This window comes from Callionymus lyra, chromosome 4 (assembly GCF_982586985.1).
Source record: "Callionymus lyra chromosome 4, fCalLyr1.hap1.1, whole genome shotgun sequence".
NCBI lineage: Eukaryota > Metazoa > Chordata > Actinopteri > Syngnathiformes > Callionymidae > Callionymus > Callionymus lyra.
In genome coordinates, this window is record NC_141821.1 from 25560659 (window position 1) to 25584471 (window position 23813).

The following is a 23813-nucleotide window of genomic DNA, read 5'->3' on the forward strand; positions in this document are numbered from 1 at the left end:
GATTTATTTCAATTAGATTTTCTTTAACAACTCTTCTATTGCAGACATTTTTTCTTCGGTTTTATTAAGCGGGGCAGATTCACCCTCTCTATGTGGTTAAAGGCAGGTGGCTGTTGTAGGGGAAAGGCTGAAGAGTGTGTAAGACTGCAGTTCTGTGTCCTGGTCTGTGCTCTGAGTTGTCACCTTAGACCAGTGATTCTTAACCTTGTTGGAGGTACTGAACCCCACCAGTTTCATATGCGCATTCACCGAACCCCTCTTTAGTGAAAAATAAAATATGATTTTTTTTAAATTCAAGACATAGATATGTATATGATATGATTCTGTATTCCCCGTCTCCTTGCAGCTTCAAGAAGTGTTCCTTTAGTTTTGCCGGTGCGAGACAAGAGTTGCTCAACTTGGCGTTGCAAATCATGCAGATAGTACGCTCACTCCCATCACATTGCGTATACATGTGAATCCATGTTGTACATATTCGTCCACTTAGTTAGACTAAAGCTGTCAACACTGCTGGACAAGAGAAACTCTCTCTCTCATAATCAGAACATGTTTTCCCAGAAAGTCCTCCAGTTGTTAACAAAGCCAACACCATTTGCGGGGCGCCACGTTGACAGCAAGCGATTAAATGATGAATAGCCACTAAACATGCCATCATTGGCCATGTTGGGCAGGGGTCCAGAGAACACTACGGAGTCCAACATTGTTTGAGCGTATACGCACACTGACTGAACATTAATCTTGGTCACCTCTGACCGCCGTAATCGGATGTCATTGCTGAAATAATTATCTTATTAATATGAATGTAACCAGGTACAACTTTTCTTAAAAATAAAATAAGAAGAATACATTGCAGAAAGTTCCATTCAAAGACGACAACTACAACAGCTATATGATCTTTATCATATTTAACCCTTGTGTTATCTCAGGGTTAATGTCCTCGCCACTGCATACCACTCACCACACATTAAGTGTGACTAGCAGTTATTGAAACTTATTAAATATATATTGAACCTGAGCTGTTATACTTAAACTGATCATATAAATTCATTTTATGACTAGCTTACAGATTATATATGGGGATCGCCGTGTAAAACCACCTATAAACTTTGAGTCACTGCTGACTCAACACTTTCACTTCTTATTTCCCTCTCAGAATCCATGATGCATGATATATTTTGCTGAATGTTGAGGTGAAATGTGCCTTCAGTGTAGCAGCCTTATAAGGGGAGAGGAGAGTAATACAAACTCAGATGCTGCTTTCTCTGTTCGTCATGTGCCACGATTCTTATTTTAATCAACAGTATTCACAAATCACTTTCAAAGAGAAAAAGCGTATATATTTTGTACACAAACAAAAATAACATTTCGATTAACATAAATTCATGCAAAGACAAAGTTCACTTTTATCACGAAACATTCAAATTATAACATATGCAACTTCACCTAGAAACACAAATAAAAAGGATTATTTCACAGAAACCAAAAACTCTCCATCTGAAAATGAGCGACCAGTGGAACAAATGTCCATTCAACATATGGCTCATTTTACAAATATCATCACGTAACTGCATCAAAACCCACACAAATCCCAAATAAAAACATATATTATAATTATCTAACAATCTAAACAATTCGGGGAAAATTTCACTCATTCATTTTACCTTATAAGGGGAGAGTAGAGTAATAAAAACTCAGATGCAGCTGCTCGCTGTGTGCTTTGAATGAAGCATGCATCTGCGCTCATCACTCATGCACGCACGTACGTGTTGTCACATGACCTTAAACTTTATTTAAAATGAACAATGACACACAGTTACTATAAATCGCTAGTGTGACGTTGTCAGGTTGCAAGAGAATGCAAAAACGTTCTTAATGAGCCGCTTTGTTTATTAGCCACCTGGTCAGGAGAAGATAGTCGCTGGTCCACTAGCTGGATGTGGCGTCGGTTCCTCCTCTTAGTGTCGCCACACCGTAGTTGTCCAGGTTTTCTCTCCGTCGACCTTCAGTCTCACTTCAACGAGGATATTAAGAGGTGACAGAGGTCTGGTTGAGTGTCTGTTTCATATTTTTCTTCTCCTCTCGCATAATTTATTTTTACCGTTTTGAAGTCGGGTCACTCTGGAAACAGGCTTTCTTTCAAGTCATGGAGTGTTTCATGACCCATCAGCAGTGCAGCAGGGCTCATTTTTGTTGGTCCTGTGGCTGTAGATTGGTAAGACAATAAAGCCAGATGGGGGTCGTCCTGCTTCAAGATCCATTTAGCTCTTTTTAAAGCTCGTTCTGCCATGCCATTTGATTGTGGAAAATATGGACTTCAAATCAAATGGGTGCACACCACTCGGTTGGATCGGTTACTTTTTCATTAACTTACTACTACTACTACTTACTGTTGATTCCATTCTTTTCAGCTCTACTTCTACTTTAGCAAGTAGGTGAATGGGTACACTATATAGCTGTGCTCCCTCTTTTAATGTGATCTTCACAGGTTCACCTTTTAGCTACCAACAGTGAAAACTGTGTTGACTTGGTCAATACGCTTGATCAGACCCAGTTTGGTTGACACTGATTTGCCCAGAACGTTCTCGCCACCCGTCTTGACAACCACCACATGGAAACAACAGGTTCGAAGTTTACCAGCAACTGTAGCTTTAACCTTGGCGAGGAACTGCCCTAGTTTAGGCTTTTTCCTTAGAGTTTCATATGTTGCTTCTAAGATGACGGAAGAGTCTGCACCAGAGTCGATTTTAAATGAAAACTGCAGTGTTCTCTATAACAAAAGTTGTGCGCCATGGAGGTTCATCCTCGTTAAACACTACATCTTTTCTTTTATTCTCCACCGATCTTAAGAACACACAATCATCTTCGTCCTCTCCACCTCTGTTATCTCCCTTACAGCAGCTCTTGTGCAACATACAGCACACTTCAAACATGTCTTTCCTATTGCAGGGCAATTTTCACTGTCATGATTTCTACCACATGTTGTACACGTGAACTGTCGTGTTTTTGTCTGCACTTTTCTGTAGTTTCCACTCTTTTGTTGTTCTCTCTTTTTCATTGTTTTGATATAACCAACATTCTCTGAGCTGCCACTTCCTGTTCTGGGATTTCACTAATTCACTATGTCTTACCATATCAATTGCAGTGCGCAGCGTCAGCTCACTTTTCATTTGTAGTTTTTGTGACACTTGTTTGTCTCGAATACCTATGACAATTCTGTCCCGCATCTTCTCATCCATGCGTTCTCCAAAAATGCTTTTGAAAAGTCGTCCTGCTCCGGCGGATTAAACTTTGCCATGGCGATGCATACTTCTCTGTCACTTTCGTTCCACTAGTCGATCACTTGTAGGTTTTATTTATCCACCTGGTTAACATTACAGACCTGGCATCTGAGCGCAGTATTGTCCTTTAAAGTCCTTCACATGACAGCTAGAAAGACAATTTAAAGAAACCTTTTTTTTTTTTTTTTTGTATTAATTCTCACCATCACACAATCCCCTACAAAATTAGGTGTCGTCCCGACATCCTGTCATTTGACAAACACAAGCATCCAACAAACTCCAGCAAAACAACAAATTGATATACACTTAAATGTAATGAGACACACAAAATGTACATAAAAAGGAAAATTGAACTTTAAATTTTGTCAAAGAATGGAGCTGTTATATGTATAAATACACATTTTAACATTTATTTATATATTTATTTATACATTTTGTCATTTTATTGTCCATATGTAAATTTAGTGGGTTGTTCGAACATCAGTCTAAGGCAGTGATTGGTTAAACATGCGAAACAAACTAGAGCAATTGATATCGATCTCAAAACTATCGCTGCTGCAGAAACTGGTCTAAAGAGTCGACGCTGCACGAAGAGCGGAAGAATCTTTTCTGAAATCTTAGCAAACAAACTTTGCTGATCAGGCTGCTGTGAACAGTGAACACACACTCCCTCGTCTCGAACGACAACAAGTGTACGACATCTTCTTCTTCAAGAACAGAGACTTGCGATGCCTTCACGGACCTCCGTAAATTCTCAACTTAAAACTTAACACTTCAAACCACCGTTGCAATTGTTTATACTCTCACATAGTTGACACCTTGAGTATTATACGAGTTGTTAGACTTGAGATATTACATTGTGGTTTGCTCACCCAGCTGTGCAGGAAATTAATAACTCAGGTTCTCTGATCACAAGAACGATGCAGTTAACTGGACAAAAAACTTACACACATACGTAAACGCAGCACAACTTAACACATTACACACTGGACTGTGATCTTATCTGATTCACATCTTTATCAGATCATAAATTATTAGCAATAGCATGGACACGGTACATCTTTCCAGGATTATCCAAAGTTAACCGTGAAGCTAAGATGAACGTGAGATGAACGTGTGACGCTCTCAAGGCAGTGGTAGTTGATCCAAGGCTCTAACCAATCACTGCCTTAGTCTGATGCTCGACCCGCCCACCTAATTTAATAAATGTATAAATAAATGTCAACATGTATAATGACAAAATGTGTATTTATGTAAACAGCTCCATTCTTTGACAAAAATTAAATCAGAAGTCATTTATTTATTTTGACATAATGATATTTATCCAAACATCTATTCATACATTTTTTTACGTATTTATACATTTTTTTTTACATATCTATACATTTATTTATACATTTATACGTTTATAATATCAATTTTATTTACGCCTTTGCTAATGCCTTGCTCAATTTGAGGCCATAACCTCCGTAAGGGAAGGGGAGACGTCTCATAAGACCAGCAGAATGGCAAAGCACCTTCCCTTCTATCCTACAACGTGGTTTAGACTCAGAGATGCCCGTGGATTTGAAGAGGAAGCTCGTCTTTCCACAGGACGTGGCAGAAACCTCTGTGCGACCAGACATGGTCTTGCTGTCCAGGAGCACAAAAACTCCTGGCTGGGAAGAAAGAATAGACTTGGCTCATAAATCAAAGCAAACCATGTACCAAGACCAGATTGATGAAGCTGTCTTTAAACGCAACAAGCCTCCCCATTTAAGTCGGCTGCTGCGGTTTTCCTGAAAAATCAGTGTGTGTTTTTTCTCCACAGGATGGGGCTGGAGCACAAACAACTGAATAAGGCCCACCAGGGATATAGCCGTAGTAGCCGAATCCAGCTCAAGATGGCTGTGGATAAAGAGAGCTCACGGCTGGAACCCTTCTGCAGGCGAAGCCTAGTCTGTTCGCTGCCCCACTCAGACAAGGTGAACAGGTTAAAGGGTGAAACATCGGTGAACTGGAGATGCCCGCTTACGATGTGTAGGGGTTTAATATGTTTGAAGAAAAAAACCATACCAGAAGGACGACCTGCACAATTTTGTTCCGTGGTAACAGCTTGTGGCAAAGCAAGTAGCTCAATATTTTGAAACAAGCTCAATTAGAGCAGACCAACTTTTACCAGACACATCTGTTGACACAAACGTATATCAGTGCAGAAATCACATATTTCAGGCAGTTCAACTCTTTTCAATCGGTAAAGTGTGCCAATGACCTGAATCTCAGGTCCTCAAGCTCCAGCGACTCCATCACAGTGACCAGTGCAGGTGTGTTGTTCAACCTTGTAGAAGAGGTGTACATCGCTAGGGACCCCAAGTTGACTTAAGCTCGTTTTACAGTTCTTCTTCGTTTCTAGACGACACCCTCTCTGGCCCATCTACCAATTTTTTCTTAGAAGTATATTGTCAATGGCTTTATCGTGAAGTTGCTGCATCTTCAGTTTCTCCTCCTGATGTTTGGCCTCTAGAACCTTCACCTTCATCTCCATCTTTCTGGTCAGTTTTAGATGTGTGTCAGCGTCATCCACGTGGACATTCCTTTTCCCGAGTCAGTCTTGACATCAATCGAAAAGGAGACAGTGTTGTCTCGCAAATATGGGGGATTTTCAAACCCCAAATTCCTGCTGTTGACTCGTGCCCTCCATCATATGGTGTCACTGAGGGCTTTAAAGGACTGGAGGTTGTTGGTTGTGGTGGTGTCTTTGCACGCAGCATATTCCTGTAGGTTCTGCTTGAAGGGCATTGTGGACTCAGCAGGCCATGAGTCAAAGTGTTATTTTGGTCGCGCTAGAAACTCAGATTAAAAGAAACAAACATTTTAGACGAGAGTGCCATCTAGTGGACACTAAAGGTTATATCATTATTAGCTGACATCTCCTGTACTAGTTAAGAAAAACCTACATTGTTAAGTGGTTCTTAAAAAATAAAGGTGTTCAATCATTGTGTTTTGTTTGTTTCTTTGCCACAACAACATCCCACCATAGCAATGACATCACATCAAACTATGTGGGAGTCTGCTGGAGAGCAGGGCTTCTGGTTTGAGTGTTTTTTGAGTCTGTGCTCGAATAAAAAAATGTATTTGTTGTAGCCATAACATGTTGGCATTACGGTGCTGTATCTAAAAACTGAATGACGAGCGTAAACAGTCATTTTATATAAAGAAAAAAAAAATTATACTTATACTTACTCATTTATTTAAGCAAACATTTTTTTTCGCAATAAAAATAGTAAAAGTTAATTAAAAAAAATTGATGAAGGACAACATTTGTTGGGTGCATATCTGGGACTTTTTTGACATCTGGAAATTGTCCATGTTATTTGTAGAAATAAGTAGAATGAAGTCACATTTACAATGACCCTATTTTTTTTTTCCAATTTTGCATTAATTAGAAAAAAAAGGTTCTGGTTTGGGAGAATGACCCAATATTTTAAAGAGAAGTAAGAAAACAGTAATTGATTAATTTGAAAACTTGCAGTATATCAACATTATCAGAAAAATACAACACAAAAAGACATAGTACATAATAGCATCTTTATTACACTGAATCATAAAAGAATATATATTTTTTTTATCACTACTCTGGAGAGAAAGGATCAAGTCAAGTAAAACAAATTGTAGCCTCAGTTGTTTTCTTGTGTCTTCGGAACCGAAAGAGAAAGAGTCAAAAACAGGAAGGCCACAGTGATGGGTTGCAATAGATTCTGTGCACGTACTGTATAAGGGAGGAGGCAAACATGCAACCACACAAGTTTGTAATGGAGCTCTCAACACAGACTACACCCCCCCCCCCCCCCCTCTAATGTAGCTCCCATCAATAGCACCACAAACAGCCGGATAGTTTGTGACATGGAATTTTGACCTTCATTATCCGGAGGGGGACAAAAGTGCATAAGTAACAAAAATGGAGTTTCCCAAAAAAGGCAATTCTACACCTTACATATCTCTTTTTTTGAAATACAAAAGGACTTTTGTGCAACTTAAAGACATTTGGTGAGAAAGACGTGGAAGCTTTAAACCAAAAAGTGTATAAAGGGGAAGAAAAAAAAAGAATCGTTTCACTGAGCTATGATTCTTGTGCGTCGCTAACATGGTGCCTTCCATTCGTGATCCGTCGGACATGTGAAGCCAATTTGAGTGTGTACCATTTAGCTCAAGCCGTTTTTTTTCGAGGTGACCGATTGAACATCACTCAGGAATTGAGACGCCATGTTGCTGCCGTAAAAAATGAGCTAACTTCATGCACATGTTACAAAGCTGTGAAGATGTGAAGAACTGAGAGCGAAGGAAATATAAAATCACTTTTCAATCTTTATCCAACTCCCAAACTTTATGATAACCTATTTCATATCACCTGATGGTTGAGGTTAAAGGTCCCAATATACTGCTAGTTAAGCTATCTTTCAGTTAACTGACCAAACTTTTCTAAATTATTGAACAACCCTTTCATTGCAACCAAAATGAGTTTGCCATTTGTCACATAAAGGAGAATGGAATTTGCTCAGTTTTCAATAAAATGTTAAAATAAAACTGACCAAAGCGCTGGAATCTTAGTTTTCTTTTGAAGTAGTCACTCAGTTGTACCAAACACACTCGTCTATGCTTCATCCTGAGTGATGTACGATGTCGTCGATCACAGCTTTACACCCTCATAGCGGATCCGACACGCCGACGCCACCTCGCACGCACACATACGAAATGGAAGGTGAAGGCCACAGAGTGGACACAGAATGGCACAGAGTTTGTCAGATAGCGAGCCAAGTTTCCTTCAAAAAGTACCAGGTCGCCGCGACAGCTCTCTGTGGTCGCTCTATTGCCACGGCGACGCACGGGGAACAGGGCCGACATCAGCCGGTACCAGCGGCACCACCGCGGGCGGTAACGAAAGACAACGGTTTGAAACGTCAGAACTAAAGGAGGATAAGGCGACATCAGAGGGGTGGAGGAGGACGAGGGAGGCCCGGACCGTGATTTCCGTTCATCACCCGCAACATTTTGGCACAAACTTTTTTTTTTTTTTGGATTTTGGCTGAAGTGACTCAAAACACTGAGGTGCTTCTACTTTGACAGGTTCTTCTTGATGTGCTCCACTTCCATCTGAAGGAGAAACACACGTTTTAGATCGGATGAAAGCAAAAGTTTCTCGTCTAAATTTGAGGTTGTGACCTGTATGCTGAGGCGGATCCTCTTCTCCTCGTCGAGCTCGCTGGCCAGCTGCTTCATCTCCTGTCTATCACACACACAAACACACACACACACACACACACCGTCGGTTAAACCTCCATCGAACATCATGTGGACTCGAATCTACTCAACTATTCTACTGCCACTAAATTAATTAAGACTCAAGGGACTGAAACTATAACACACCGGTCGGGTTGTTGATTATTTATAAGTAAGTTGTGATTTCCACACATAAATGCGAAGGAAACTTTAAAGAGACATGACTGACACAGCCTCAGGAAACCACTCACTGTCAATTACTCGTAAAAAGGTAATTTTATTAAAAGCAAATGTGGATCATTTTCTCTTTTCTTCTCTTCGCGCAGCAGCTACAAGTTACAGTCTTTATTCTAAATGAAGTGGACTTTGCACACGCACTCTCGAGGCCTATTAACACTGACATTTGAAGTGTTTTATTAAATATGTGAATGTCTCTTTTACAGTTGGTTAATGACCATTCATCTGATTTCACAACCATATTTTTGTGTCTGAGTCTTACACACACCTGTGTTGGCTCTTGAGCAGGTCTACGGAGGTCTTCAGGTCGCGCAGCTGGTTCCTGAGCTCCTCCAGTGTGGGCGGAGTCACAGGGGAATGTCGAAGTTCTGGAGAGGGAGTGAGACCCGCGGAGGAAGACGGCGACGAGGGACGGTAGTTGGAATTGTTGGGCGGGGACAGGACGGAAGGTTTCAACGGGATCGGGGATTTACTCTCCACTCCCTGTGAAAGACAACTATTTCAATGATGGACACTTCAAATACTGAAACCTTTGTGGATCTCGTTTAATGTAAGCGTCGAACGACACCATTGTCATTAATATTTTAGTGGTTATTTTTGCACTTCATTTCAAACTATACTACACCTATTTTTAACGTGTGTTACAAAAATAAGAAGTGAATGTTTGATGAACACATTATGTATAATTATGTATATTATGACATAAAAAGCTGTATAAACATCTGACATTAACATTATAAAACATATATACCTGCCCACAGATAAGAGATCATCTTGATTTACTTATTGGAGTTTTGATTCTTTTGTGTATGAAAAGGCTGCGTGAACATTGAATGAAAGTATGTGGCGCCCTCTGCTGCCAGACTAAAACAAACGCATTCTCACGTGAAGTCCTTTTCTCAGCGCGACATCGAGAGGTTTGGTGCCTGAGGAGTCCTGCTCTTCCTTCCCTCTGTCCTTGTCCTTCCTGTCCTCCACTGTCACAGGGTTCAGGTCCAGGATGGACACTGTAGACTGCAAAACACCAGTAAAGTTAGTTTGAATGTATAGAAACAGACTCAACGGTTCCAGAATCAGTTATTTAAAGCTTTTTTCTGTTTTTAGGTCTAAAATTGAAACAAGTGTTAAAGGGTTGTAAATGTCACCTCAGTTCAAGGGTTGGGATTATCTCTAGAGTAATCTGTTCCTTTTTAGAGTTATAGACAAAAAATGTTTGTTCATTTTAATGCTCAGTGGTGTTTGTCTTTATCTTCGTCCAAAAAGACGAAGATGTTAAAAACATCCAAATACCTTGGTGGTGCCTGTGTGTGACGTCCATCTTGTTTTAAAGCTTCAACATTAGGAACTGCTCCAAAAAAAAAGTCTATACTGTATTTTAAGCTTAGTTTTTAGCAGAAGGTCTAGGCTTGCACATGTGAACTGACACTTTAAATGTGTTTTTAAATGCAGAAATACTTCAGGCAGCAGTTGAGAGACTGATAACTTCCGCTGCAAACAATCTTAAAATACAGACTTGTTTAATTTTTATCAGGAAGAACTTCTCATGTTGAGGCTTCAATACAAGATGGACATTACAGAAGAGGATGTTGGTTGTTTTAAGTGTCATTGAAGTGGATGAAGATGAATACGAAGACCACTAAGATCCACTTGCTTCATTTAAATGAACATACATTTTCGTCTATAACGCTAATAAAGAACAGATTACTAAGACATTAAACGACATGAGTGAAGTTTTAATTTTGGATGAACTATCACTTCAAGCCAGTGGGTATAACATGGAGTTAAAATGTCCTATAACCGTACATTAACGACAAATGAAAACAAAAATAAAAACATATATTTAAATATAAAAAAAGAGTAATACCAAATGTTTGTTGAGACCTGTTTGAGTAATTTCATTTTATTTCGGCTAAAGAAACAGTGTCTTTGTAATAAGACATGCAGGTTCAACAGGGTTTTCGGTAAATAGGAAAAAGTTAAAAAAAAAAAAGTCTTCCTTGTAGTGCATAATCAAGGCCATTTTTTTTTAATGAATTTTGAATTCATATGTAAGCTCCTAAAGCTGTGTGCGACTTTCCATAGAATACAACTGCAACATGCATTCTGTCCCTTAAATGTACAGTTTTGAACCTTTAAAAAATATTCTGATGCTTGATTTCTGTGACGTCATATTGTTCTGGCCGACCAGAGGATACGTACCGGTGTGAGTATCTGCGATCGTGGTCGGCGGTCCGTCACTCGAGGTCTCAACACCGTCGGATGGCTCAGCTTCTCAGTCGTGGGCACGACGGCGTCCAGGTCCAAGTCTGCGCACAGACCAAACCAGCTTTTACAAGTTCATCAGGTGGATTTTAAATCCGTTTTCTGCAGCACGGATCCCGTACGTCGCAGGCTGATGGCGGCGCAGTCTAAACTCACCAGTGTCATGTGACCTATCAGGGACAGAATCGGGTGTCGAAGCCCCGGCTTCTGACTTGGGGCTTTCACACCTGAGCAGGTGAACCATACGACAGAGTTATGGCAGGAATATGATGTTGAGTCAGTGTGTGTGTGTGTGTGTGTGTGTACTGACGCGAGAGTGGGCGGTCTCTCGGGACGACGTGGAGGCTGTGAAGCAGACAAGGAGGAAGAGGAGGAGCTTGTCTTTGAGGGGGTGGGTTTCTTAGGGAGGGTGGACGGGACGGAAGGCTTGGGGATGTCGTTGAGCTTCAGCTCTTCTCCTACACACACAAACAAACACACAACAGAGGTGATGAAGAGGATCCGAACACGAAGGGTGAAGGGTTCAGTTGATCCAGTTGTTGTCAAATGCTCTAGAGAAAATGTCTGTTTACAACGAAGCCTTTCAGCTTTAGTTTTGCAAACATGAAAAGTGAGTGAAAATCAACCCATTTAATGACGATTCTTAAGTCGTGTTATTTTTTGGACCTTAAAATTAGCATGTGTGTAGAATGTGAAAAAACATTTTCAGGATGTAGTAAGTTATAGTTATAGTCTCTAACACTAACCACATTTGAAATACATTAGATTAGGGATTAACACAGTTTTATTTTATCCAATTTATTTCAAGTTTGGTAAGTGTAAGAGGTTGACTTTAATTTCCTGTTTTAAAAAAGTAGAAAGGCAACACTGTACACAGACCAGAGAAATCATTAGTTTAGTCTTAGTTGTGGTTAAAAGGTTATAAGACAAATCAGAAGTAAAAACAAGACAATGTCAAAGGTTTTTCATTAGTTACTGTACATGCTGACACGAACAACCCAGTCGATCTCATCTCTTGAATGAAACAGTTCAAAATGTCTGTGGATCATGTTCAAAATAAACAGACATGGTCTTAAGTAAAAATAGTTGTACCTTACCTTACCTTACAATTCTAATTTAATGACATGACCAATCGTTTGATTTAGAAATTAATTTAAAGAAATAGCATAGACAAAAATATAAATTATTTAAAATTTCCATATATAGATAATTTCAAAAATAAATGTTTAGTTATTCAAATATGTATTATTTTAATAAGTAAATACATGTGAGTGACTTTGGAAATAAATATACATATTTCACAAAAATAACACATTAATAAAATAATAAAATAAATAAAATATTTTATTGGCAAGTGAAAAAAGATACTCCTTAAATAATAAATTAACATACTCTTAATATGTAAATAATCAAAATTGTTGTTGATTATTTCAATAAATTACTTTGTTTGTAGTTTTGCTTTATTGGCATTCATTGATGAATAATCTAAAAATAAAAATATAAACAGCTTCAGTGAAGGTCCATGTGTAGACAGAATAAATAAACTGAACGTGCAAACCTACAGAAAGCATATTTATAAACATAAACAGCAAGAGTGTTAGTTGCAGAGCATTGAGACTCTGAGGGAGCCTGAACCAGACCGGAGGGTACCTCGATCTTGTTCTCTCTGTGGCAGATGCTCAGGTCGCTCCGGGGGAACTTTCTTGACCTCAACCTTTTTCTCTATACAGGCCAAAGTTTCGTTTCAGCAGCACATTTCTCCTAAGATACTTGATTACACCAAAGCAGGAATAGGAGTTTACCTGGGGTGTGTTTGGCTGACGGTGCGGTGGGAGGAGGCGGTTTCTTTGGTCTCTGTGAGGAAGAAAAGTGGAGGAATCATCAGACGTGCATTACTGAAATATCCCCTGCAGCTGTGGCAGGATGACTATAAACAACATTTAGGCAGAGTTTCAAAAGCGTCACTCCTGAGTCAGTCTTCTGAGATCACTGGATCGTTTTTAGCACCTGGTAAAAGTGGAATTTCTTACCTCTTTTTCAGCTTCTAGCAGCTTGACAAAATTATCTGGGAAGACTCCATGCCTTCCACCGATCTCCCCCATCCACCAACCGGCATCAGGACACTCCTGAACACCACATGCACAAAACACACACACACGTCCTGTAATCTGATCTCCAGGAAACAAACAAATCAAATGTGACCACTTGATGCAAACATCAGACCCGCCTGCATCTGAGTGAAATTGAAACAAACAAACAGCAACACTCACACACCTTAGTTAGAATGGCGACGATCTCGCCCTCTTTGATAGAAAGCTCGTCTTCATTTTGGGCTTCGTATGGAAAAAGCACTTTACAGAGTTCCCGCCCTGAAACACAGAAATATTCTCCTGTTTTTAAATCTTTTGCAGTTGGATTTGTGAGCCATGTGGGGGGGATTCACTCATCTTTCAAGGGCTCTTTAGCAGCGGAAACAACTTTAATTTATTCAACTTTAATTAAACTATAGTTTAATGCGGCGTTCTGGCCTATAGGCGGGGACTTAATTTCTCCACCACAGCAGCAGATTGAACTCAACTTCTGCTCATTTTTAAATGAGCATTTAGTTTCTAACTCTAGATATGATGCACAGCATGTTCTATTGAGAGCCAGTTAATCCCAGATGTTTCAGATATACAGATATCTGCTTCGGCATGTTTGACTTATTCTCAGACGATTCACCACTTAAGATAGACATTAGTAAAATGGCAGAAAGAAAAAGTTAATCAAGAGGTTTTCCCTCAGTGAGGGCTTGACTTTATAACACATGTAATGATAATAATAATAAACCTTCAATCTTATTTTCCAGATACTACAATTATATATTGAGAATCCTAAAACGAAACAACATCACTGCTAGTACGTCAAATTTTAAAAATTGAACTAAACTAGAAAATGATCTTTATCTGGGAACTCATCAGCTCTGGTTGCTATGAAACATCATCACATTAGTCATCATTCCCTTGTCTTGCTGTATAGACAAAACTAAACAAACCTGAACTTTTGAAATGTGAAGATCCGACACCTCCTTTGGCTTTGCTGTCCGGATCCGTCTTCATTGTGTCTGTGGCACTGACTGCTTTCCCTTCAGGGAACTGAGACACGGGTAAAGAAAATGGATGATAAAAGCAAAAAAAACATGATGCTTTCTCAACAACTTAATCTCTATTTTAGTGTGTGTGTCTGTGTGTCTTGGGACGGTGAAAAGAAGCAGTTGTTTAGCAGCTGGAGTGGATCCAGGGACAGTGTTTGTGGAAGCAGGGTGGCTCTTCCACAGGAAAACACACACTCACAGTGCGGCTCTGTCCACGGACACACACACGCTGCTCTGTTTGGCCGACAGAAGACCACTCTTAGCCTTCCTATGCTCTGACCCCCCTCTCCCTCCATAATCTGACCCATGTGGTGCCACAAGTAGCGAGACATCGCTTCAGTTTCAACTGCTGGGTCACCTCTTGTAGCTGCTCTCTGAACGGCTGAGCTCCCACTGTTCTCTGACTTCAATTGTGTTCTCACCTGCTGGTTTTTACATCCATGTCTCCACAGGTTAAAGTACTTTTTTTTTTCTAGAAGCAGTTTATGCAGGATTCTAGATGAGAAAATATTTCTTAACAGTCTCGCTTAAATCTAAAGATTAACACCTATCCCCATGGCGATGAGCTGCCTGGAATGTCTAAATATTGGCCTGAAAAAACTGAATGAAATATACTCACTTTAAAGGTCAACTAACTAGGTGTTGATTTAAGTGTGTCTTAAACTGATCTTTGACCTCTATTGTACTCATCAGTGTGTGTCTGTTTGCACAAAACTCTCTTTTAATAAAGATATTTACATAAGAAAATAAGCTTAAGCCCCGCCCACTGAAAACACTATTTTGTCAAGCTCAAGTCCGGTTTCCCATAACCACACCCACTGTGCTGTGATTGGTCAAACATCAAGGTTTTTGTCAGCGCAGCATCATCAATCCAGGAAGTCCCCACGTTCTTGGCTACTGCAGGAGAAGCGAAGCCCATTTTTATCTAGAAATGGACTTTTCTCGTAATTTCTCGTTCTGCGAGAATTTACACATGCGAGAACTTTATAAAGTAATGACTTTAAAATGGAGCATCGTCATGATGAGGGACTTACTGTATCTTGGAGAAGAAGTCTTCTTCATGTCAAACATGTGAGTGAGTCAGGTTCTAACATTAGTTGCCCTTTAAAATTTATTATAAACTTAAATGCCTAAATCCTGGCGAATGAGAGGTTAAGAGAGCGCTGCCCATTGTAAGCACGCCCGCTACGTTTATACAAAGATTCCCTTGGAGGTGGAGACTTTTCGTATTGATGACACTTGGTGACAAACCTCAAAGTTTGACCAACCGCAGCAAAGTGGACGTGGTTAACAATATTCCATCTCCCAAAATAGTAACATTTTCTAATGTGAATATTTTGATGAAAAGATAGTTTTGTACAAACAAACACATACTGATGACACAATAGAGGTCAAAGACCTATTTAATACACACTTAAAGCAACACATTAGTTGCCATTTCAAGGTCTTAACGCGTCTTCAACCATCTTCATGTTTGACACGAGTCACATGATTCACTCGGACAAAATGACTATGAAATCCGTTTTTAACTCTCTGACTCACCGTGGTAAATGACTCATAAGTTGTGATGATCACTTTCCCTGATTTATTAATGAAAAAAATCCAACTTGTAATCTTGACTTTTCAATGAATCAAATCGACTGTGTTAAAGAGCAATGGATGGAGAGAGAAGTTTACGAGATTGGATAAAGAATACTTAAGAACCTACTCTCATGAAAGATACAAGGAAAGGTGCTGGACTTAAAGTATCTATGTTACGAATACAGTCGAGATGAAGAAGTGATTTCATGCACGATGGAGAAACGACAAGGGTAAAGGTCTGTAGGACTGTGTGGTTTAGAGGTTTAGAGGCAGTAGGTTTTTTAGATCTAGTAGAAAAAATCATGAATCATCAAGTCTTTTTTACGCTGGTAAACGACTAAAAAAAAAAGACACGACCACAACCTGCCACCTGGACAGCAGTGTTGCTATAAACGCTGAAACAGAAAACAATAGCAGGGAGGAGATGAATCAGCAACACTGGCTTTGCAGAATTTAAACAACAGTCATAGTTCACGTGTCTTGACTCAAGTCTGGAAGTAGGAGGAGCTTCTTCATCGAAAAGATTGAGAAGTTGCTTCAGGTGTTCGTGAATGATCAATATTCGCCAGATAAACTAGGAGAAGAACTAAATGCATGTAACACGAGTTAAATATTCCTCATAGCAAATCCAAAACTGCATTCAGCCACTCCTGCCTCATCATGACTCAGCAACCTGAGCCGACTCTCTGACTTCTGGAAGGTGACGCTTCTCCGCCACCTCCTCTAGAGCCTCATTAGAGAGACGAGACTGGCAGTAAAGCAAGATAACAGCCTGTGGCTCGGCAGGACAGCAACGATAAAAATCCTTCTGATCTGCCACAGCACTCTTGCAGCACTGCAGGAAACGGTATTGATCCAATGCTTCGTCAATACACTGATTACGGTAGATTCACGTCAAGGTTTTTTACTTTTGCTAACAAATGGGAATTATTTGTCTTTTCCTTTCCATTTATTTGAATATCAGCATGAGAGATGTGATAGCATGTGGCAAACTATACTTGTTGCATTAAGACTCATACTTAGATCCTGATAACAATCAAATTGTGGTTCAACATTCAAGTCTACCGTGGACTGATTTTCAACAAACGCATAGAAGACACAGTCGTACATACATACAAACTTGTTGAGAAACAGACACACACGTGGACTAATAAGAGCATGCATAGACACACAAACACATGTCCAGACACTCCTATTAACGGACATAGTAGACCAGACATGGCGACCTGTGGGGCCATGTGGCTCCATGACTGTATTTATTTGGCCAGAGTAGAAGTACCATCAGATTTTTTTCCATCTTTTTTTGTCCCAATTCCGAATATTTCTTGCCCCTCAAGATAGTTTGACTAAATATTGAGTTTATATTTATCGAAATAAGTTTTATTTCGTCCCTTACTCATAACTTCTCTGATAAATCACACTGAAACTCAAAACAATCCTATTTCTTTTAAGCTTCAAACTCAAGTTTCACATCCTCCTCTCGACATCTGTAACTTGGTTTCAAGAACTAGACGATCATGCACTTTTCTGTGAACTCTCCTCCTTTCAAGCAGACATTTCCACATGGATCAACAGCAAAAAAGAAAGCCTCTCGGATGTTACTAACCCTCATTATTAATATATCGAGAGCCAAAGAGACATGAACTCAACGTACCTTCTGTTACTCTGCTCCCAGACAGACTAGGTGTTGCTACATCAGCAGGAGCAGCAGGAGACTGTGTGTGTGTGTGTGCGTGCGTGTGTGTGTGTGTGTGTGTGTGTGTGTGTGTGTGTGTGTGTGTGTCAGTATGTCTTTCACCTCCCTCGTCTGCCTCCTCTCTACGCTCTGTGGAGCTCTCACTTCTGCTTTGCTTGTCAAAATCCAGAGGCAGAGTGTGCGTGGTGAGGATGTGTGTGCCTCTGTAGGAGTGTGTGTCACCATTAAACCACTTCCCGTGCTGTTAAACTAAAGCAGGGGGAAGAGGAGGAACTAAGGCAGGGCTTCCTTCCCTCCTTGAACAATGATTTAAGAACTAAGAAACGTCTGAAGGGGGCTCAAGTCTGGAGAGGGTCTCACCTTGTCCCCCTCTGCGTCCAGGTCTATGGACCGAGGTCTCAGTTTGATGGGCTTGTCTTTAAAGATGTCGCCAAAGCCAAAACCTCGAACCTGTGAGTGGAATACAATGAATTTTATATTTTACTTTATTTTTATTTCATCCAGAATCAACCATGATTTATTTCATTAAATTTAAATAATTATTTATGATGTTGTTCAGTTAATGAAATTAAAAGGAAATAAAGCTACTTCATAGCTAATTTTGATGACTCGGCTAATTTATGATACATTTCATAAAGTATATGTAAACATTAATGATATGTAAACAAATTACAAATGTTATATTAAGTAAATAAAGGTTATTTGTAAAGCGCCTTTCTAGACCAGGGTCACGAAGCCTTTTAACAAACAAAAACAATATACAGCTAAATTACATACTTTAAAATGCCATGACAACATAGAGAGAAAAAACAGTCCCAGAAATTCAAGGAAAAGCCTGCACAAATAATAATGTCTTAAGTTGAGTATATTGCTTATATTTTAGCTTTCCCTAAAAACATTAGCTTCCATGTTAAAGGTTCAAAAGCACTCAATATAGGAAATATTCTCACTTTTCAGTCATAAAATTTAAATAAAACATGAACACTCCAGATAATTGTAGCTACGAAAGTATTACATTGCAAAAACTGATGGTTATTTTAACAAACTTCTTTCGGAAAGTACAAATAAATGCTGCCGGGAAGTAGTTTCTAATGCATGATGGGAAACGGGTGCAAAAGTTATAAAAATGGAGACATTACATATAACTTTAAACGATGTTAAGAAGAGAGCCTCTCAACACTTAAACATAACTTATTGACTTGTATTCTAAGTAAACAATTTTTCATCTTGTTAAGTGAAAACATATTTAACGTATTATGACTTAAGTGTTGTTATAGAGCACTCCTTCCGCCTCAGGGTTTACTTCAAAAAGCACAACAGTCTCTAGGATAAATTAAATACTAAGAGAAACAGCGCCATCTTCCTGTGAGCTACAGTAGTGCGGTTTGTAAAACGCTGCATTTGAAATTGAAAAGCTTGACTGAACCCATTCCATTTGTCGGTCAATAAGGCCCTGTCAATCAAATATATAATGGCATTGTTAAAAGAGGGTTTTAAAAGAATGTTTAATGTCCTTTAAAAAAAATATATATATATAATCCCACCCCACTATAAAGAGCCAGCAACAAAAATAACAGGAAGATATGTCTCAACATATTCAAACTACATATCACTGACAGTACTTAAACTGACTTTAAATTAATAATCACCTTCTTGGGCTGGATTTCAGAAGAACCGCCATCTGACCGACTCTCTGCTCCATCACTTTCACTACCTGGACTGTCCTTGCCTGCACAAAAACACACACGTTAAACACAATAGCCAACATTTAATTTCCAACATTATTCTGAAAAAATGAAGCTGCGCTGCTCCTCTGGCGTGGGAGGACGTGGGCGACTCACAATGAGAAGCAGTGGTGGTGAATTTGATCTTCGACCCCACGAGAAACTCATTTGTAAGTATAAGGATTGTTCATCATTGTTTCAGTGTGGGAGGGAAGTATTATAAAGTTTCATAAACACTTTACTGCTGCGACCGCTGCAGGCCTCATCCTGTGAGGAGGGGGAGTCCGCCGAGGGGGGGTCCGAGTCCAGAATGATCTCCTTGGTGAAATTGGAGGGAAACATTCCGCTTTTGCCATTGAGTTGTCCTTCCCACCAGCCCTCCTCCACCTGACAAACAAATGTACAAGAACATACATAATATAAAATATTGAAACACTTCACAATCACATGGTCTTGAGACTCACCTCAGCTACAATCTCTATGATGTCTCCTATTTTCAGCTCCAGCTCGTCTTCATGCTGAGGCACATAGCTGAACGCTGCTTTACATCTCCTCTTACGAATCTGCTCCACTGAAACACACATTTTTCATTCATTATTTCCAGTTCAGAGCTTAATTACCTTCTTTTTCACCTCGCCCGCTTATCCTTCTGTATATTTGTATTATCAGGCAACAAATATTTACTTGAAGAAACACAAACATGAGGCAGTTGTCTCTCTTTTATGAGAACAAATTAAATCAACTTTTCTTAATTTTGACAGGAGATAGCAAAGGTCGATTCAGAACTTGTTGAGCTACAATAACCAAAATCCACATAACAGTATAGACCGGTATATCGTCTTACAGTCTTAATCATTTGTTTAAAACCCTAACTACTTAAAATAGTATGATCGTATTGAATTATATTTATATATTATAACCCAGAAAGTTTGTTAACAATTTTATAAACACAAAAAAAAAAACATTGTTAGTAACTTAGCATTAAAGTGTCTATCATTACCCATCTGTTCATTAATGGTAATCTTATGCAGCATCTCTATTTCCTTTCTCTAACAGCTAGAATCTGGCTTTAACAGAAAAGCTTTTACAAGCCACAGGTTTCAAAGCAAGTAGAAACAGTAGCATCTCATAGTTTGGAAAGTACAGTAATTGTATTTATCTTGATACAAAAACACTAATCAAACCACTTGTGAATAATCATAGTAATACAAGTGTTCTATCTTACATCATGGCATTATTACTGTATGTCAAGATAAAGTGATTGAAGTTGTGACGACTCACTGAATTCTGTTATACATTAATAAAACTAACACATAATCAACAACTCTGGCTCTGTGATCACAGGCACACGGAAAACTGGGTCAAACATGTCAGATGCAACAACACAAACATTGTGATGCATTAAGCCTGCACGATACACAATCTAGAACTTAATAACAGTGACATTGACCTTTTAAGTATATATTTTATTGGGTATTGTTTTGATTGTTTAAGCGCTTTGTGACCCTGGTCTGGAAAAGCGCTCTACAAATATAAATTACTTACTTACTTACATGTGTGGAGCACCCAGAACCGACATCCTGACCTTTCAACTCTGAGTTAGTGGATCTAAATGACCAGCTGCCCTCAAGGTATTTTTCATTCAGCTGATCATCACAATGACGCCATGGAATAAAATGGCAGTACTTAGTCATGCCTTGTCAATTATTAAACAACATAGATGTGTTAAAAACACAAGTTGAACTTCAGAAATATTGTCAGACTTAAAAGTGTAAACATAAAGAGTGCAACTCGCGCAGAGCTGGAAAAAGTCACTAAGGGTTACAGTCTCACAACTTCCCTGTCAGTACGTACAACTTCAATAATGATGCTGCAGACACAATACGTCCTTGAGTCAAACCTCCCTAAATAAAGTAAGCAGAAGATAAAGAGAAGGAAAATCATGAATCACAGTTACTGTGAGATCACTCAGTGAGAACTGCTGACAGCTGTGGATGGTGATACATGTTCATACATGCTCTTACACCTCACAACCATTTAGGTCAGGCTTGGACCAACCGTTGACTCAATTTATGTGTATGTATTTATTTTATGAAATACATTTAAAGTATATTTATGTACAGTATAATATTCATATTCAAATTGAAACAATTTCAATCAATAAAGTTCTACCTAACCTAACCTATATCAACTGATAGACACCAGCACTGGTCAATGTGTATTCATCAAGAGAACTTCCCAAAGTGACCAGGTGGTGGCGGTAATTCTCGTCACAAGACCCCAAAAATTGAACCCAAAGTTGCTTGAAGTCAGAACATACCCTTCTTGCAGGGCCGCACACCCGAATCCGACACAGGACTGGCCCGACCGTTGGCGAGGTCTGACTTGATCATGTTCGTCTGTCCTCCGTCTCTCTTGGGTTCCTTCTTGATCTCCTGTCAAGAAAATGACAAATGTATTTGTTACTACAACAACAAAAATCTATTTTGTAATCGACAATTAAAATGTCAAAATATTATATTTAGCAGCAGCTTGAGTCACAAGATAGTTACGTCAGCAGTTTATTTATATGGTTTCAGGGAATTGTTCAGAGAACAAGACAGTTTTTGATGCTGTTTTTTCTTCAATCTAACAATGTTTACATTCATGTCCTGGAGTTTCTCAAATCCCTGGACTGCACGGGCAAAACATGAGGTGGAAAAAATGAAGATCCTACATCTGCTTCGACAGATGACACAATGAATTATATATGAATCAAGTTATTTTTACACAGAAGTGGCAAACAGGGTTTAAATTCAGGTGAAGTTTCAAAGAAAATGTGTTTCCCTGATTCTACTCAAACCAGTGGTGGGTGTAAAAAGTTTTGTTTGTGTCTCGCGCCATCAAACTTTCATTATAAGAAAGTGGATCTATTTTTCAATTTAATCCAATGCTTCACCATAGTCTTATTTCACCAGCAACCAAAATGATAATGACATTTTTTTCATCAACAAGACTTCATTACATGAGAAAAATTTGACAAAAATAATAATGAAAATGGTGATGGAAAATCATTGATGAGACGAGATATTGTTTAAAAACATCACAAATAGGCACCGAAAAATGTCAGTAGAAATTGCTGTGGTGCGGTGGTTCAAGGCGAGTGGGAAAAATGAAAGACAAATGTATACTCAATTCAAATCTACGTAATAAGTAAGTGTTGTCGATCTTTAGATTTGGGCTCCGGTCATCGGAACACAGTTCATAATTTGGTCATTAGTTCACACAAGCAAGAATATGGACGCGATTACAGGAAGTGACATCATCATCACAGGCTCATAGGCGACAGTGTAAGCAAACTAGCAAACACATACATTTAATCATTTAAAAAAATTAAAAATAGCTAGACAAAAATGACTATATTATTTCGTTCCTCCTGAAACAACAAACGTAATAAATAATCTTCACAACATAACATTTTTACAGCTAAAACACTTACTGGCCTCAATAGAAACAACAACATAAGATAGTGTTGTAGCTTCTGCCACAGCTGACTATTCCGTGCAACATTCACCCACTTCGGTAAATAATGCGAGTGGACGGTGCTTCTATTCCAGTTCACTTCGAGGGCGCACCACTGTACGGAACATGGCTGTTATTTTCATTTCATTTGCATCTGTGAGGTGGCATTGAAAATAACCTTGTGTGCACCAACAGAACAAACGTCTCTCTGACGCTTCAGAAGCATCCCTTCGCCAGATCCCTCCTCACCCACAGACAAATCAGCTCTCAAACACCGCGGAGGAAGAAAGTCGGACACGTCACAGAGGCGGCTCGAAAACCAGGATCTGCAGACGTTTACATGCAGAGAATCGCAGGGTAACGTTCATCATGGCAGCGTTTCGTAAGCGCTGGCCCGTGGCGAGCGGCGCTCACTCAAGCAGACAGATCCACTGACTCACTGCATCTGAAGCTCAACACAGTCGACTTGTGAGTCCTGGTGCGGCGAGAACGTCTTAACGAGCATCCCAGCTCCAAAAATACACCAGACGTTTCCTAGACAACAACTGCAGCTGATTGAGAGTCAGAGACGTTATGGAGGCGGAAACCTGGAGTTACAGTAATGATGGGATGGTTATAGCGGCTGCCACTCAACCGGCAACTATGTTTGGACGTCAAGTTCTGAAGAAGACGTCGATCCCTTTCTTATCCTCTGTATCCTTTTCGATTGAATCATTTCAATGTTTGTTACCGACTCGTTTCTTTCAAATATGTTTTCGTTACTTTATTCATCATCTAAAATGAAACAACACTGAAAAAATTAAAAACTATTCATTCCTATCTATAACAATAGCTTCTGATATGCATTTCTTAGTGAACAAAAACTATTGACTTGACCCAAAAAAAAATGTTTGTATACGTCAGACATTTTTACGTTGTTAATATTTGCAAATTTACTTATCATCTTCATTAAAACAAATTTCTGTTGAATATGTTGCTTTGATTGACAACCACAATTAAACAAACATTCATGCAATAATCTAATCCAAAATTAACATAAATCAAAAACATGGATTAACTCAGTCACCAAAAGTATGATTTATTCATGAGCTGAAGCTAAACAATTAACTGAACAACTTATTCATTATTTTATCACCTACGATGAA

At 39.2% G+C, this 23813-nt stretch overlaps 1 protein-coding gene across 2 annotated transcripts in view; it reads right to left on the reverse strand.

Moving 5' to 3' along the window:
• Window positions 1-6831: 6831 nt before the first annotated feature.
• The window catches only part of sh3kbp1 (SH3-domain kinase binding protein 1), a 30546-nt gene continuing 13564 nt past the window's right edge, over window positions 6832-23813 (reverse strand). The window contains exons 3-19 of one of the 2 annotated variants that reach the window (XM_087789422.1): window positions 21488-21602; window positions 19632-19738; window positions 19410-19554; window positions 19093-19172; window positions 17804-17893; window positions 14068-14167; window positions 13308-13402; window positions 13064-13159; window positions 12836-12887; window positions 12684-12755; window positions 11344-11491; window positions 11190-11260; window positions 10971-11077; window positions 9657-9785; window positions 9040-9254; window positions 8478-8541; window positions 6832-8408 (exon numbers count right to left, since the gene is read on the reverse strand). In XM_087789422.1, coding sequence (XP_087645548.1) covers window positions 8370-8408; window positions 8478-8541; window positions 9040-9254; window positions 9657-9785; window positions 10971-11077; window positions 11190-11260; window positions 11344-11491; window positions 12684-12755; window positions 12836-12887; window positions 13064-13159; window positions 13308-13402; window positions 14068-14167; window positions 17804-17893; window positions 19093-19172; window positions 19410-19554; window positions 19632-19738; window positions 21488-21602 — 1725 coding nt within the window. In that variant the 3' untranslated portion in view covers window positions 6832-8369. The remainder of the gene's footprint in view (window positions 8409-8477; window positions 8542-9039; window positions 9255-9656; window positions 9786-10970; window positions 11078-11189; window positions 11261-11343; window positions 11492-12683; window positions 12756-12835; window positions 12888-13063; window positions 13160-13307; window positions 13403-14067; window positions 14168-17803; window positions 17894-19092; window positions 19173-19409; window positions 19555-19631; window positions 19739-21487; window positions 21603-23813) is intronic. The other variant, XM_087789423.1, reaches the window with a different exon arrangement.